At 34.1% G+C, this 17,489-nt stretch overlaps 2 protein-coding genes across 2 annotated transcripts; one reads left to right on the top strand and one right to left on the bottom strand.

The window, feature by feature from the left end:
- Nucleotides 1-736: 736 nt before the first annotated feature.
- SWI2 (switch 2) lies at nucleotides 737-5,692 on the bottom strand. Its single transcript, XM_011030733.1, has 8 exons — nucleotides 5,058-5,692; nucleotides 4,557-4,663; nucleotides 3,298-4,225; nucleotides 2,944-3,191; nucleotides 2,516-2,642; nucleotides 2,163-2,438; nucleotides 1,777-2,050; nucleotides 737-1,223 (listed from the first exon to the last, which is right to left on the bottom strand). Exons 1-8 carry the CDS (start codon nucleotides 5,502-5,504, stop codon nucleotides 904-906), a joined length of 2,727 nt encoding a protein of 908 aa, XP_011029035.1. The 5' UTR covers nucleotides 5,505-5,692; the 3' UTR covers nucleotides 737-903.
- Nucleotides 5,693-9,861: 4,169 nt separating this feature from the next.
- LOC105128886 (early nodulin-like protein 2) lies at nucleotides 9,862-10,881 on the top strand. Its single transcript, XM_011030732.1, has 2 exons — nucleotides 9,862-10,206; nucleotides 10,298-10,881. Exons 1-2 carry the CDS (start codon nucleotides 10,029-10,031, stop codon nucleotides 10,759-10,761), a joined length of 642 nt encoding a protein of 213 aa, XP_011029034.1. The 5' UTR covers nucleotides 9,862-10,028; the 3' UTR covers nucleotides 10,762-10,881.
- Nucleotides 10,882-17,489: the final 6,608 nt, after the last annotated feature.

Below are 17,489 nucleotides of genomic sequence, written 5' to 3'. Positions count from 1 at the left end.
AATAGCATCTTATTTTAAAAAGCTAAGTTAATAAAATAATATTTTAAGTAGTATAAATATATCTTTTCTTATCGTATATATCTCAATTAAAAAAAATTATTTGAAAAGCTCATTATATTTAAGCGGAAAAATCAAATGTTTTATTTTATTTTAATAAGTTTTATATTAATTTTTTTTACATGTATTATTTTTTTTACATGTTTTAATTTTTTGATGGCTCTACTTTGTTGGTTTCATCTCCATCGGGTGTGTTAAATAAAAAAATAAATATTAAAAAAATATTATTTTAACCTTTTCATGTTTATTTTACACCCTTGAAGGAAAATGCTAAAATATCCTCTCTTGAAGTGTTATGTTTATCTCTCTCAAAGGAGCTAAAACTAATAAAATGGAGCCATAAAAAAAAACTAACTAAATATAACCATATAAAAAAAATAATATTGAATTTATTAAGAAAAAATAAAACATTTATTTCTTTCATTTTAATATAATTGACTTTTTAAAAATAGCTTTTTTTCATTGAAGTATATATATAATAAAAAAAATTATATTTATACTATTCAAAATGCTATTTTATTAACTTAGCTTTTCAAAATAACATTTTGCATTGAAAATGCTCTTAAAAAAAGCATTTTTACATTTTATTTATCATTTCTTTTGAAATGTGTAAAATAAACATAAAAAAACTAAAATAATATTTTTTATTATTTAACTCTTCATTTAGTTGGAGATGCTCTAATATATTTAATTGATGGCAACCTAACAGCTAATACAGAGGGCAGAAATGAAACAATGCCTTTTCACTTCCCACCATCTTTTGCTTCCTTTACATCTATCTACCTGTACAATATTGCTAAAATATGCAGAGAGTAGAAATTTACAAGCGAAGCTATTTTGCTATTTTCAACCATCAGGCATCTCCTCCTTCCTCTTCTTGGAGTCCCGAAGCACATTCTCTCTCTCTGAAGGGGTTGCTGATAGAACCCATTTGCTAAATTCAACCTCCCCCATTCCCACGAACTGAGCAAGGAGACTATATTGGATCTTTTTCCAATCCTTGGATGGCAAATCATTCCTTTTAACACCTACATCACCTGGTTTCCTTCGCCGCTTAACGGGAGGGTCGTTTATGCTATCTTTACCAGGGATGCTTTCTTCTGTGTTCTTTCTAATTCCAGGTCCAATATTGACAATGTCCTCGTTCCGATGAGTGTAAAGAATACCTGAACAGCAAGGAAATTATATCGCATTGAACAGCTTGTACCATCTCTCTCTCTCTCACATGCATGTGTACGTGCACATTCTTTAAAAAATCCGCAAGCTATCTAGTAGTAAAATAGGAAATTCTCCGGATACAAAACACTCAAAACTTTCGCGGTTGGCTACCTTCACCACTTACATACCATCTTCTAGTTTATTTTTTTGTTTTATCGGTTTATTTTAGTTCTTATCTAAGAACTATATCAGTTAAAAAAATTGAATCAATGGCCATTTATGACAAAACCATCTTAGCAAATTCTCATCTACCTCAATTGCAGCAAAACTTGCACCTTTTTACAGATAGCTTTATCATTATGCCAAAATATTCTCATAGAAAAATCACTGTTGAATGAAAATGACTGCTAAATTGTGCAGTAGTATCTAATAACATGTGAATTTAAGTGTAAAACTTTATAACAACATTTTGAGGTATAGATTGATGCGGTGCATTAGAATATTAACAAATCTGAAGAAAACAAATGATAAGTAGAAGAAGATACAAACAAATATACTTACCTAACTCTTCAAGAACAGGTTTCTTCCCCGTAACTCTCTCATGATCCCCATTGCCACTGGTTTCACATGCTGATGAAGTTGTGACAGCTGCTTGGTCAGGATGAAGGAAACAGGTCCCAAGTTCAGGCAACTCTTGCATTGTAGTAGAGCATTGTCCATCACCCTTTCCCTGTTTCTCATGTAGTTCAATGATTTCACTGGTAAAAAGCTTATCAGATAGATCACGGAACAGATTGCAGATACCAAAAAGCTCACCCTGAAATTCTTTGCAATCCTGAAAATCCCAACAAAACGAAGGGAGAAACTCTGAATTTTTCAGTACAAATAGAAAAACCCCAAGGAAATACGAGACCCACACACCAGCCCTTCCATTGAAAAAAGGGTACCTGAACGCCTTCAAAATACCGGTTTTCTATCTTCCCTGAAACAGCAATATTTGACAGCTGCTGTTTGTACACTTGACGGGAATAAACAAGTTCCTCAAAAGAACCAGCTGCAAGAAGGCGGAAAACCACAACATGCCGCTTCTGTCCAAAACGAAATGACCTGTCTTGGGCCTGCAAGTCTTGGGCAGGATTCCAGTTTGGATCAAATATAACTACGCGATTTGCGCTGACAAGATTCAATCCAAGCCCACCAGCTCGAGTTGATATAAGGAACACCTGCAAAAAAAAAAAGATTAAAGTTGCAAGAAATTTGGGGAACAAACTTTATAGTCATCTTTTTACTTGAAAGCTACCTGCTTGCTTGGACTAGAGTTGAAGTCATCAACCAAAGATTGACGCAAGTTAGTTGGAGTAGAACCATCAAGTCTCAAGAAGCTATGCCCTTTGCGTATCAGAAATTTTTCCAGTATGTCCAGCATCCTGGAAAAAAAGAGTTCAACTTTAGAAGTGGTAAAACCAGGATGCTCGAACAATAGGAGTTATGAAAATCATTTATTACAGCTATTCTACAAAATCATAAACAGTCACTTCATGACAGATTAATATACATCAACGGGCAAGATGAAAAATTTTATTTTCTTAGATTTATATATTGAATTTCTGAACAGAAAAAAACATGTGTTGATCAAATTTATTATGTCACTATGAGAGAAACATTTAGCATAACGAGAAAAATAAATAGTTGCACCACAGGCAGGTCTGCAAAGTTATGAAGCATTACCTGACAGAATAGCTGAAGAGAAGAATTTTGTCACCTCGTGAAGCCCAGGAAAACATTAACTTTTCTAATGCTTGCATTTTCCCACAATGTTTGACATCGCTCAAGCCCATGAAATTTTCACTTTGGGCATTTCCTCCCACCAAATCTACATCAGCACCAAAGACAGCAGAGGCAAACTCTGCATCCTTCTTCTGTTTATCCGGTTCATCCCTAGGGTTAGGCTTAATCAGCTCGAGGTGATTGCTTATCTGTTAGTTGGATCCAAAAGTGAGTATGAGGAAATAGACAGGAAGTCTACTTTCCAACGATCACTCATCAAAAAACAAGAAATAGAAAACAGAAAAATCCTTTCACCTGTTGGAGTTTCACAAGGCAAGGAAGAACAAGGCAATAGGGGCACGAATCACAACCTTCAGGGTTATCCCTATGAAGGTAGGGCCATATAATTCCATCTGGCACAATTCTTTTGCAGCATTCCACCTGTTTTAGAGGGCTGCCACAACTACATGGAAGATCCTTATTTACAAGGCACTGGATATCTGGCAGTTGCAACATGCTCCTATAAACCCGCTTTTGCAATTCACTCATGGAACAGAACACAACATTGTCTTCCTTTCCCATCATAAGATGTCCAATGGTCTCCTCCTTTGTCCTTCTAAGCATGTACTTATGAAGAACTGACACTAGGTGCTCTTTGCGCTTATCAGCTTTCCGGACAAAACTTTCAGGTGCAGTTGACCTTTGGCCATGCTTGAGAGGTTCATCATAAAACTCTCGAAAGTGTTCTCTTGATCCCAGAGACCTGGGAGCAACCCAATCAAGGAGATTAAAAAGCTCCATAATTTTATTCTGCATAACAGTTCCTGTGAGACCAATACGTCTTCTCGTTTTAATTTCTAAACATGCTAGATATAATTTTGACTTTTCATTTTTAAGCCGATGCGCCTCATCAACAATCACAACCTCCCAATCCACCTCTGACAAAATGTTGCCATGAATTCTGTACGTGTCAAAACTGGTAATCAGTATCTCAACTCCACCTGCTTTTAGTTTCTCAAGTATCAAATCACGGTTTGTCCCATGGTAAAGAGAAACACTAAAGCTGGCCCATCTAGAGAATTCACTTTCCCAATTGTGGATGACAGAAGTGGGGCAAATTATAAGGACAGGACCTTTTTTACCTACCTGGTTTCCCTTTAATGTTATGGACTCACCGGATTCTTCATCTTTTCCGAAGATAGCAGCCAGGAAAGCAATTGTCTGAATGGTCTTGCCGAGTCCCCTGATCCATTTTTTCAAAAAACAAAGTCAACAGATATCAGCCCACCAGAAAATTCAGGAGTATTTATACAAGTAATACTATGTATATTCGTAAATGCATACTCCATACATGCATAAACTCAAAATTAGCTTAACAAGAAAATGCCATTATTGTTGGTCAAATATCTACAAGTGATAAACAACTCAAGCAAGAAAACACTTTCAGTGTCTGACAAGACCTGTAAATTATTGTCAAAATGGGTCATGCATAATCATCTGAGAGTAAAACTGTCACAGATGAAATACAAAACTTATCAAGAAATCACATATTTCAACACAACAAATATACTGACATGTCATCACCAAGAACACCTCCATGGTTGTCTAGGTATAGCTTATATAAAAATTTTACTCCCTCCCTTTGATGTTCAAGCAACCTGCAGTTAATAGAAGCAGGAACCTGCAATCAAAATTAGCAGGAAAAAAAATCATCCACAGATTCCCAAAAATTAAAGAACTCTCTATTCTCTGTGTGTGTGTGTTTCTTTAATGTAAATTAAGCAAGTTTTTTATGTGTTCTTAACTTCTATAATCCAATTTTGCTATTACAATTCAAAATTTACTCTTCTCCAAAGTTAATCAAATTCTGTAACAATTGCACTACACATAACATTCTTCTAAAGGAAGAAACAACTCCTTAACATAGAAAAAAGTGAACTTTCTAATTCAAACAACAAAAGGACACATACTTTCCAACACAAAAACAAAACTTGAACCCAGAAACTGCAATTACAGAAGAAAAAAACAACTGGGTCAAAACAATTCGAAGCATAAAATGCATAATTATCAATTACCCGTATGACAGGAACCTCTCCAAGCAAAGAAAGGACTAGTGGCTCAAAGGGTCCAGTATGTTCAAACTGAAACTGACCCAATTTAGTTCTCCCAAGATCCTCAAACTCCCTCTCCCTCTCCTCTTCTTCCTGCCTACCTTCAAATTTCACAACTTGGGCTTCATTTCTAAGCCCCTGTGAATTCTGGGGTTGTTGAGTTCTTGCATTTAGTGAGTCATTATGTTGTGATGAAGGACGAAAAGGTTCTCCAAGACGTTGGAGTTGCTTTGAAAGAGAGGATTTTGGTGGCTTTCTTGAGATGGTTAGTGCTGGTTCTGGTTCTTGGGAGAATGATGGCTGTGTTAAAGAAGAGGATGATGATGATGATGATGATGATGATGTTGTTGAAAGATTTGAGCAGGGTTTAAGGATTTCTTTCAAGGCCTTGAAACTCGTGAGAAGGGACATGACATGACATGAAAGAGAGGAATTTGATGCAGATCTTACAATGTTCGTGGGAACTGATGAGTACTTTTGATGCCTGTGGTCTTCTTGGTTTTGAAATCAAGAAAACAGACTCAACAGCTATTTGATTCGGTGATGCGTGCTTGAGGGGCCGGCTTTTAGAGGAACGGTGTCGCTGAACATGTAACTTTTTTGCCCCTCCCAGCCGTCGGGTATTTTTGTACCGATTATAGTTGCAAAACGGGGACCGGCTGCCCAAGTTAAGCCGGCTCCTGGCTGATTTGAAAAAAAAAAAAAAAAAAAAAAAACATTAACTAACTTGGCAAAAAAAAAGCGTTGACTTAATAGATTTTTGATCCTATTAAATTTTTTAAAGTTTATTCATGTGGATTCTTTTGATTTAGATCCTCCTCTAGGTCAATTTATAAATCAAGTTTTACAATTATAATAACTATTTTACTATACTCATTTTGTTTTTCTAAATTTGATAACAATGGGGAGAGTGAATAAATTTTGTTGTTTTAACAATAATGATCTTATATTATATTTTTTATGTTAATATTAAAATAATAGAAGATTTTGAATCTTAATCTCATTTCTTCAAACATAAAAAGTCTAGTAAGAGAATATAATTTTTTAATCATCGTAACAATATTTTAAAATCTTAAAATTAAGTTTTAAATTAGAATTTATAAATAACATGAGTTAATTATTCACATTATTTTGAATAGAACATCAGAATCACCACCACTTGTTTTTACATTTAGAATTGTATTTTAAAAAAATATTTAATATAAAAAAAATAAATTAATAATTTTTTAATACTTTAGGATGATTTTAATGTGAAAAAAATTAAAAATAATAATTTAATACATTACCAAATTAAAAAACACTTAAAAAGAAGTACAATTTAAAGCACTTTACTAGGTTTCTCTTAGCTAGATGCAACTCCTACCCTGTTACCATGGAAAAGATCTCCCCTACATGAGAAGTAATTTTCTTAATCAAAGCTGTCAAACGGTAAAAAATAAAAATAAGACAGAGATTATAATAATTGTTGCTTTTTAAAGTATTTTATATTTAAAAATATATTAAAATAATTTTTATTTTATTTTTTTAAAAAATTATTTTTAGCATTAGTACATTAAAATAATTCAAAAAAATTATTTTAAATAAAAAATTTAAATTTTAAGAAATATAATTTTAATTATGTTACTAAACGCTAAGTATATAAGATACCCTATCCTCTTATATAATATACAATTTCATAGTAACATAGCAAAGTGAATAATAAACAATTTTCTTTTTATTTTTTTTTAAGGTGAACGGTATTCTCAAACTAATTTATTCATGAATTAAAATTAATTCCGGAAAAAGCTATCTTAGCTATCCTATAGTTTGGTTGGTTTTACACTTACTCTTTATATTTTAAAAAATTATAATTTTTATCCTAAACTTTATAGCAGCTGGACAATTTACATTATAAATTTTTGTATAGTTTAGTCTATTTTACACTTATTAATGATTTAAATTATAATTTTTTCAAAATATGTTGAGTAAAAATAAAAAAAACTAAATTATATCTTAATCAATGTAATTTTTTCTTAATCATTTTTAACCATCGATCTTAATGACTCATCCCCTAATGTATTTAGTTCATTTAGAAGAATAAATTCTTATAATTATTGGTTTAAATTCAAACGATATATTAAGCCTTCATTTGCGATCATGATATTTAAATGAAGGTTGGTTGAAATTTAAATTTTTTATTTAAATTAATTGTTTATTTTGATATGTTTATATTAAAAATAAATTTTAAAAATAAAAAATACTAATTTAATATATTTTTAAATAAAAAATAATTTAAAAAGTAACTTATGTTACAATTTCAAATTTCCCTTTAAGAAATAAATAAATTTCTTTGAACTATTAGACTAATATTTTAAGATTACAATAAACAAGATTTACGGTGACCTGTATTCCAGCTTTGATCTGCATGTACGGGGAAAGAAAGGTGCAATAATTGCAAACATCAATATCCATGTGAAAAATTTTAAAATTAGTAATTGAATTTTCAATATCATAATATAATTTAATATTACAATTGGTATATATATATATATATATATAATACCAAATACCAATCCATCTGCGATCACCTGAATATTTCAAAATGTTAGTAAGCGGGTTTTCAATGCGCTTGTGGAATGCCGAGAAGAAGGCATCTCTTGACATTAATTTAGTGTTTAATTACAAATTAAAGTTCATTATAGTCTCTAATTAAAAAAAAGTTCATTCCAATGATGAAATGTTTTTTTTTTTTTTTTTGTTGTTGTTCAATCATGATCACCAGCCATTTCCAACAAAACTTTGTCCCCTTCTAAACCTCTTTTCAATTAAAATTGCGGTAACTCCTGCTTGTAGATTTTTTTTTTCTGGTCATTTATTTTGAAAAAAATATTATATTATATTATTATTTTTATTTAAACACTCTTTACTTCAATATCAAACACATTAAATTGATGACTTTTTCTTTTCAATCACATAAAAAAAATTATTTATTTATCAAATAATTTATGTTTTTTATTAATTGCATTTCAAACTTTAGTTTTGTAAAAACTAAATAGCATGCTTTAATAGAAACTTATTTTTTATTTATTTTATATACAAAAATTTATCTCATTATTATTTTAACAAAAATATTTTTTTTAATTATTACTAATTTTTTATATAAAACTTACTCTTCTAAATTACAAATATAAAATTCACCACAAATCTCTATTTCTTTTCATTCATGAAAGCAAAAGCAAAACCAAAATTGAACAAAATCAAGATTTTGAAATTAATTATCTTTCTCACAACTAAAGTTGTTTCAAGCTTTGGTTTAGAGGTGGCTTTGATTTTTTTTTAGTAGAATCCATATAAAAAACATGTTTGTTTAGCTTTTAAAGGTGTTAGTTATACATTAAAAGGGTCATATCTAAAAAAAAACTCACCACATTTCCAAACTAAACACTTTTAATTTGGAATCTCTGGATGAAAAGTGGTGATTGTTTTCAATGAAAAGCATATATTTTTACTTTTTAAAAATATAGTATGTAATTTAAAAAAATTATACTTTTTAAAAACACCACCACACCTTCCACCTAAACACTCTTTAAGTTTATTATGCAAAAGTTTTAAAGGTTTTGAACACCCTAGAACTTATCAAGATCTTCAGGACATCCCTAAAACTATAGCTTCTGCCCCCTCTCAAGTCCCTACTAGGTTTGGACTTCTCCAAGCTGATCCCAATTCTATTAAATTGTTCAATAAAGTCCAACTTGAAAATTTTTATAGTGATAAAATCATAATTATGAATAGTTATAACATAAAATTTCAATTCTCTTCAATCACAAAATCCCGTGTTAGGCATCTCATGCAGGAGATTTCCAAGAGGCAGACTAGTTGGGCCCATGGCCATGATGCCCTTGCTTCTAACCTCCTATTTTACTTGCCTTTTGATCACACATTGCAGAAAAAGGCACTCAGCACATCCTCTAATCTAGCTTTAATTTTAATTATTGGAAGCTTTAATTTTTCAAATATGAGAATAAGTGAGACTTCATCATTTAATCTGATAATTTATGACACATTCAATTCAATAATAAAGAGGGGGATTTTAATTATTGGAAGCCTTAATGTCCCTTTCCTGCCAATTAATTGCTTTATGAAAATTGAAAAAAATAATCATTAATTTTTCATGTTTTTTTTTAATCATTAGAAGAGCATAGCTAGCTAGTATATGAAGAATAATAAATAATTGGAAACCCATAATTAACTAAAATCAATACTCCTTGTAAGATGTAACTCCTAGCTAGCTTTTAGTTGATGAATAAACGAAGAAATCCCTTTTTGCAAAGATTAAAAAAATTATTTAGATAATGTATGGAAAATTTCAAACTTCCAATTCAATGAATTTCAATACTTTTCAAGAAGATAGTTTAATTAAGAAAATAAAAAAAATAAATTGATTTATTATAAATTGTTTTTTCTTAAATCATCACATGCATGCATTTCCCAACAAAACTAATTCTGTCTTCTTCCAAACCCGTTTTGCTCAGAAAATTATACAAAGCTACAATCCATAAACTTGTTCTCTTCTTCTGTAAAAAGCAAAAGCAAAAGAAAAAGAAAAAGAAAAAGAAAATTTAAGAAAAGCAAAACCTCATAACCGTTAAGTCCCTTGCATGCTGAGACGTGTAATCACTCTCTAGCTATGAAATTAAGAAAATAACAGTTTCTTCTTCTTCTCTGAAACGCATGCAATATTTATTAATTAACACGTAGACTCAATAGCCAGCCAAGCATTAACAACAACGATCTCATGCTTTACAACGGTAAAATCATCACAGTCTGCCTATATAATTCACGCCAATGACACCCTCAATCCCCATCAGTTCTTTCTCATTCTTTCTCTAGCAATACTTGGGTTGCTGCTTGAGAACTTGCTGTGGGGTTTCTAGTATATTTTTCTCTTGTTGGAAAATGGGGTCTCAGAGATTTTCTGGTTCTTTGTTTGTGATGCTGGTCTTTGGATTTCTTCTTGGGGTTTCTCGGGGTTATAAATTCTATGTTGGTGGTAGAGATGGTTGGGCTACAAACCCTTCTGAGAGATACAGTCACTGGGCTGAAAGAAACAGGTTTCAAGTCAATGATACTCTCTGTAAGCTCAATTCCTTCGAGTTGTTCACTAATTATATGTTAAGATTATTTCGAATTAAAGAAAATAATTATTTCTCTTATTTATGGTGCAGTTTTCAAGTACAAGAAAGGATCGGATTCAGTCTTGATAGTAAGCAAAGATGATTACTACTCATGCAACACCAAGAACCCTATAAAATCCTTAACAGATGGTGACTCAACTTTCATCTTTGATCGTTCTGGTCCTTTCTTTTTTATTAGTGGCAATGCTGATGATTGCAATAAGGGTAAGAAACTGATAATCGTTGTCATGGCTGTGAGACCAAAACCCCTCCCTCCTACTCCTTATTCTCCCATAACACCAGCTTCTTCACCTCAACCTACTAGTTCTCCACCGGCTGTGTCTCCGGATGCCCGGAGTCCTTCGGATTCCGCTGGTCCTGCGCAGGCTCCTTCGACTAATAATAAATCGGGTTCGTCGGGTTTTACTGCTGGTTCATTGTCAGTTGGGTTGGTTTTGGGTGCTAGCATAGGGGTTAGCTTCATATTGGGTACTGGCTTTCTTAGGGTTGTTTAACTTGGTTTCTTGATGTTAGTGAGGATTGAAGTTAGAACAAGGGTCGCTCTGTATTGTTTTGTTCTTTATTTTCTTGTAGTTTGGTTTATCAATAAAAACCGTGTTTGTTTTATTTTCACATTTTTATTGTTTGAGAATATATATCTATAATTAATTAGCTATATATATGTATGCAAGTATATATATAAAACATGACATTCTAGAAAATAATTTCATCAATGATATAGTGGAAATTAAATGATATATTAGTGTTAATGATCTTATTTACATGAGCTTCCATGCGATTGAAACTTGATATAGGAAGCAACTCAAGAATTGCAATTGGTATAATAAGAATAAGTTCAATTCTAACTAGAGAACCACCACAATTCCTAAATTGAAAACCTCATCCTCTAATCTCCTTCTCCTAGTAGTCACGACCTCTAAAATCGAACAAGAGAAGTAGGGTGGCTGATTTCAGGTGAGCTTGGAGCTGTTTTTCTAGCGAGGCAGAGAGGGGGTACTGTTGCTGGTCCGGATTGTGTTGTCTACGAGTCAGACCTGGTGGTGTTAGTTCAATTGGAGTTCGTGGTGGCTGACTGTAGTAGAGCTAGGGCGTTGGGCTGGTGTGGTGGTGTTGGGTTCGCTATAGTGATGGAGGAGAGAAGTGAGATGCTGGGCTGTTACATTAACAATTCTAAATATTAAAACTTAATGTCGGAAAAATTGAATTCCACCTTGTCCGAGTTTGAAATGAGAGGCACAAAATGAAGTCACAAATATTATGCAGAAAATTAGATTAATCCTTAATTTCTCGGACAATATCGACCATGTGATAGCACTTGCATTCGAAAAATTGTTCCTTCGAATGATCAGAACCAGTTTTATTGCTTCACATTAACTGAGCATATGGTTGAACATTCGGGTTATTTGGATAAAAAAAATTGCTAATTTTTTTTAATCCAAATTAATAACACAATGATCGTCACAAACCAACCAGTTTTTCCATCAATAATATATATTTTCTTCGCTCACCACGAGATTGCTTTGCTTTACTTACCATGGACATCTGCAACTTCACTTACTTTAATATACTTACAACTTCATACACTATGAAATATTTATTTATTTATGAGGTGAGCTGATATGATTAAAAATTATAAATATTTTAAGTTATAAGGCAAACATTCAAGCAACTCTAGGATAATTAAAACCAAAGATTCAAGTAAGAGGTTCATATATTTTTTTACTGATATGACTACTGACTTAAACATCAAAGATTCTTTTGTTCTAACATAAGAAACATCGAGTTCAGAGATAAAATCTAAATTCTAGCCTGCACATTTCAGCCAGGACACAACCTGAAAAACCCAATCAACTCCTTAAGTTTTTACAACTTAGGCTACCTTCATCCTGAAGCAACAATATGGGCAAGATGATTTCTCAAGCAACCAACATCATCATCAACCCTCTTCCATATGCCTGCAGTTTTCAAAATACGATATATGCAAGATGCTCGAAAGCAAAGAATTGAATGATGCACACAGTCTCCTTCGATAATCTCAAAATTCAGCATTCAAAAATTTGGGTATCACCATCAATATAGTAGAAAATTTGATTCACATTCATTGATATTTATTAGTTTGTGTTGAATCCACAACTATATTTATGGGATTTCGTTTCAAGAAGAGGAAGACAAATTAATCATAGAATATAAATAGCACAATAAAATACAAAACATTATTCATTACTCAAAGAAACTGATTATTATGTAAGGAAACAGAGAATGACTGCTCCTATTGAGTTACATGGATCAACGGTATATTACTCTGCATCTCTGTCAACGACATATTCAAACTGAAATCTCTAAATTCTAGTGATAAAAAAACTGTTTCATACCATGCGATGCTCTCTTCAGCTTTATGCGAGTCTATTATGCTAGCGCTTCAGCTTCCCAGTGTTCATTTCTATCCTTGAATGAGACTAGGCTCCCCCGATAAACGAAAATTCCTTCGCACGAATGAATATCTTTTATATATCCAAGATCAGTTATTTCTTGGGTGATAATGTCAAATAAGGTTAGTTTCTTACAAGGGCCACATTCAAAGATAAACTTACTATTCTTCCAATGCGCAATTGGTGAAATCCGTCCATATGAACTAGTCCCAACAGTGAATTGTTTTGTCCAACATCCCTCCTTCAACGTCCATATCTCAAGAAAATGCTTGATATCATGAACAGTAAGCAAAGCAAGGGAGTCATGGTATACTGAAAGAACAGTTTCCCTGGCTGGCTTGTCATAGTCTGGTAGCTGCATATCTTGGATCAAATCAGTAGCCATATCAAAAGAAATAATGGCTTCGTCATAAGTTTTCCCACCAGAACAATCTGATCCCAACCAGTAAAAAACTCCATTCAAACAATTGTAACATTTATTGTTGCTCAATAACTTGTAATTTTGTAGCAAATCTCCCCAGTATCTCCAAGAATCAGTACTTAATGAGTACACAAAGACTGATAAAGGATAACGAATTTTGCTATTTGTTTTGCTCCAACTTTTAATAACAATCACCTTGTAATCTTTAGTTACTCTATCAAATCCAAAACCAAAAACTTCCTTGACACCAGCATAAAAGCTAAGGGATGGGAGATTGGGTTTCCTTATTAGTGGAGGTAAGGTTTTCAGTTCATTGGTTGCAGGGTTCCATAGAGCACGATGATCCCTATAAGAATAACGGTCCAGGTAGAATATCCCATTGCAAGGACCACAGATAAAGGAATTATATATGGGCCTATCACGCAGTTCTTCGTATGATAAAATTGTAGATGTTTCATCTACCAAGAATTCATACAACGCAAGTTCTCCTAATTTCGTTACGAAATACTGAGCAAGGAAAGTATCACTATCGTCATAGTTGTCATGGTAATTATTAAGATGCTTGGATATGAAAGCTTGGCTTGTAATGATCGCATACCATGACTTGCAAACGCACTTGAATTGCAGTAGAGCTTTCACCGGCAGCCATGATAGAATCTCAGTTATCAAATCTTCAGGTAATGGATCTTCGATTGCCTTTCCTTTCAACATCTCTCCCTTTTGGCTTCTGCAACCTTACATATATATATATAAAAGTCAGAGATAAAATCATTGTCACCTTGCTTTTAAAATATAACTGAAAACCCTTTTGCTAACGTATTTAAGGAAAGTGTCACCCTACACAATCAATTATAATCTTCACAATTATGTCCTAGAAGTACGAAGAAGAAGAGAACGGAACAACAAAGGTACGTAATATTGTAATAACAATAAAAAAAAAGAAAGAATAAATTGAAGTTGAAACGTGAAAAATTAATGTGTAAGGTTAAAGAAAGCAAACCTCAGACAGATTTAAGGTTGAAGGAAGCAAACCTCCGAGTTTGATAGTTAAAACAAGGCTCCCATGCCGAATACCCTAATATATAGCTTATTTTGATATTGGCAAAAGTCCTGACCCTAAAAAGTTTGTCTCAATGTCTCTCAGTTTTGGACTTTTAGTAGTAAGCCCATAAAACCATTACAGTTTAAATGAAAAATTGATGGGATGATTCTAGGGAGGCTTTCCCTCACCCGTTGGGCTCCTACCATATATATATATATTCAATCTTGTAAGATCGATGATTTTGATTCACATTAAGAAAAAAAAATAATAAATAAAAATCTCAAGAGCGAGGTTTGAATTAATAGGAGTATTTCTTATCTTTGATTTTGTCTAATGGCTGTTTATAATATATTGAATAATTTGTTAAAATTTGATGAGGCTTTCACCAAACGAATAAGAAAAGGTAATTTTTCTACATGTTACCGAAAACAAGATAGGATCCCAATGGGCCAGATTTAGCCTCTCTACAATCATTCCATCAATTTTCCATGGCTAGGGTTATGACTTTTGCCACTACAAAAATAAAAATAAATAAATAAAAATTAATAGGGTATTCGGCATGGGAGCCTTGTTTTAACGATCAGACTCGGAGGTTTCTTTTCTTCAACTTTAAGTCTCTCGGAGGTTCGCTTTCTTGAAAATTAAACCTTAATTTTCGAAGATTCAACTTCGATTCTATTCATTTTTGTTTTGTTATTACCTATGTTTTTTTTGTTTTGTTTTGTTTGTCTTTTCACATCTAGGACATAATTGTGAAGGTTATAATTGATAATGTTGTTTATAGGAATAATGGGAATTAAAATGCTGCAATAAAAACTTTGTAAAAAAGGGAAAACTTCAAGGTACAAATCTCTGTTACGATGTTCAAGAAAAGGAGCATCTTGTTTTTCTTTTTTCTTTTGCTGATGGATTAATTGCTTTTGCCTTCAAGTTCTTTCACTCAATTTCCAAACTCCTCCATTTCCCATGCAATAGGAAAACCACATAAAAGCTTGAACTCTGGCTTGGTCGTGTTGGGAATTCCGTCCGGTGATGTACTGATATTTGCTCATAGGAGAGCCAAGCACACTGACACAATATTTAACGTGGTTCGGCAAAACCGCCTACATCCACGGGAGAAGTCAATATATTTAGAGATAGAGAAAGAATACAAAACAAATACATGGAGGAGGAGGATTACACCCTCTCATACTCAACTCTCAACTCTCTTTGCTGCACTTGCAGCTGCTGGCATTGCAGCTCTCTCTTCCTCTCTACTCTCTTCACATTTTCATAATTCTCTTCACTCATTTTGCTCTCTTGCATATGCCTCTATTTATAGGCATTCATGGAGGCTTTTCTTCAACAAAGGTGGCTGCCAACTCCAACTCTTCTTCAACAATGGTGGCTGCCAACCTTTGACATCTTGGATGAGTGCACATGGTTGGTGCAATAGCAAATGGTTGTTGCACATTAATGGCAACCAACCTAACAATCACCCCCTTTGCCATTCATGTGGGGCAACTGTCCTCATTCTTCTTCAACACAAGCTTGCATCTTGCAGCTCTTCCAAGCTTTCCATTTTGAGAGCTTTTGTAGCCTAGTTTACAGGTACTTGCCAAACCCTTCGATCATCAGAGTGACCTAAGCACACCTTTTCTCACACAAAAGGATCACTATAACCAGATGGTCTGCCACATCACATCTGAATAGTGTTAACGCTTGTCTCTGGAACAACATTCCCCTTCGAGCGTATCAACCACGCTCAGTCCGGAATGATCCTCAAGCCTCACATCAAGGCTTACAACACCCCCTCAAACGGATATTTCAAGTGCGACAGTCATTATCTGAGTATCTTAATATGATCACAAGCTCACCACTCTTCCAAGAGTCTACTCATCCAGGAGTTGCGCCTGCCCTCTGTTCCACCCTAGGAACCACGCCTTACTTCTCCATGAGTCTCCCACTCTTAGTTTCAAGAGTCCAGGTAGCTTTCCACCTTTAACCATGGGGGCAGCCTATAAAAGGTTGATCCATATCTGTCTTCATACTCTGAGTATTACAATGCCATTACTGAGCTCACCACCTTGACAAGAGTCAACTTGTTCCCGGAACCTGCGCATGCCCTCTGCTCCTTCATAGCAGTCGCGTCTTAATGCTCCACAAGTCATCCACTTATTGTCCAAGACAAATGTCTTCTAAGTCATTGATCTTTAGCATGGGGGCAATATCCATGAAAGTCAATCCTGCATTTGTCTCCATACTCATCATAGCCCTTTTATTGGCTATCCATCTGTCCACTCATACCTAGCCATCACATTGGCTCTGGGGCGTTCTGAACTGGGCTCCTTCCACGGCCCTCACACCTTCTCCTGAGGTGTCTCCGCTCGTCGTCAGCTAAGATGCTTCAAAGTGGCTCCATAAATTCTTTGCTACTAATTACATAGAAAGAGAAAGTTGCGGTATACTCCTCGCAATCCTCCACCTCAATTTCTATGTTTGGAGCTTCTACGCCTTTTCTGCTTAACAGCTCCACCCGCACCAACTCCCTTTGGTGTCTTCGCCTTTCATCATAAGCGGTCGCCTTTTATCACAGGCGTTTGCACCCCCTCAATTAGGTGCATCTGCAACAGCTCATCCTTCCATCCTTGCATGCATTGAAAGGTCCTCGCTTGTTGCCTTTATCAAGAGCACAAGAGACTTTTGTTGTACAATTTTTTCATAGTCTCTGCTCTGAGCTTCATCTAGGAACTCTTCTTCTCCTTGCACCTGTTGTCTCATTATAGTACCTCGTTGGATCCTCCGGGTACTCCTACACAATCTTCATGTGCTCTCGTGCAATTTTGGTTCTCCAGATTTCTCCCTATTCCTTGCTTATATTTGACAGCAGCTCATCCTGTCACAACATATATCCAAGTTTAAATAGGGTGCCAATCTTTATCCCTTTGCTGTATTTCTCTTCCATTATCAGGGTCTTCATCAATTCTCCCCTCGAGAAATTATAGTCACCGAATCTAACTTCCTTGGAGAAATCACCACTCCATCAAATCCTTGATCATACGAAACCCAACTGTTCCTTTGTGCCGTCATCCTGCTACTCTTCAACAGTTTCATAACAAACTGTCACATATACGAAAATAGTACCGTATGGATAATCCTTCCACTAAGCAAGTTCCCAGGAAAGATTGGAGGGGTCACAACGGTCCCGCTTAAAACCCAATCTCCTAGCCAGAACTTCTTAGGTCATATCTATCCATCGTACTGTCTTTTCGTATATACAACCATTTGCTAGCTTTGTTGCGGCTTTCCTTTATAAGTGATCTGGGGTATCCTGGTTTTATACCTGATTTC

This window comes from Populus euphratica, unplaced genomic scaffold (assembly GCF_000495115.2).
Source record: "Populus euphratica unplaced genomic scaffold, PopEup_1.0 scaffold11.1, whole genome shotgun sequence".
Lineage (NCBI taxonomy): Eukaryota > Viridiplantae > Streptophyta > Magnoliopsida > Malpighiales > Salicaceae > Populus > Populus euphratica.
This window is presented reverse-complemented; position numbering and strand designations above follow the sequence as displayed.

Bases quoted from the DNA above. Each gene is read 5' to 3' on its own strand.
- SWI2 (XM_011030733.1), bottom strand. From the start codon at position 5,504: ATGTCCCTTCTCACGAGTTTCAAGGCCTTGAAAGAAATCCTTAAACCC. The intron at 4,226-4,556 runs GTCAGTATATTT...AAAATGGATCAG, and splicing joins GGTGTTCTTGGTGATGACAT to GGGACTCGGCAAGACCATTC. The intron at 2,643-2,943 runs GTAATGCTTCAT...CTTTTTTTCCAG, and splicing joins CTCTTCAGCTATTCTGTCAG to GATGCTGGACATACTGGAAA.
- LOC105128886 (XM_011030732.1), top strand. From the start codon at position 10,029: ATGGGGTCTCAGAGATTTTCTGGTTCTTTGTTTGTGATGCTGGTCTTT. The intron at 10,207-10,297 runs GTAAGCTCAATT...TTTATGGTGCAG, and splicing joins TCAAGTCAATGATACTCTCT to TTTTCAAGTACAAGAAAGGA.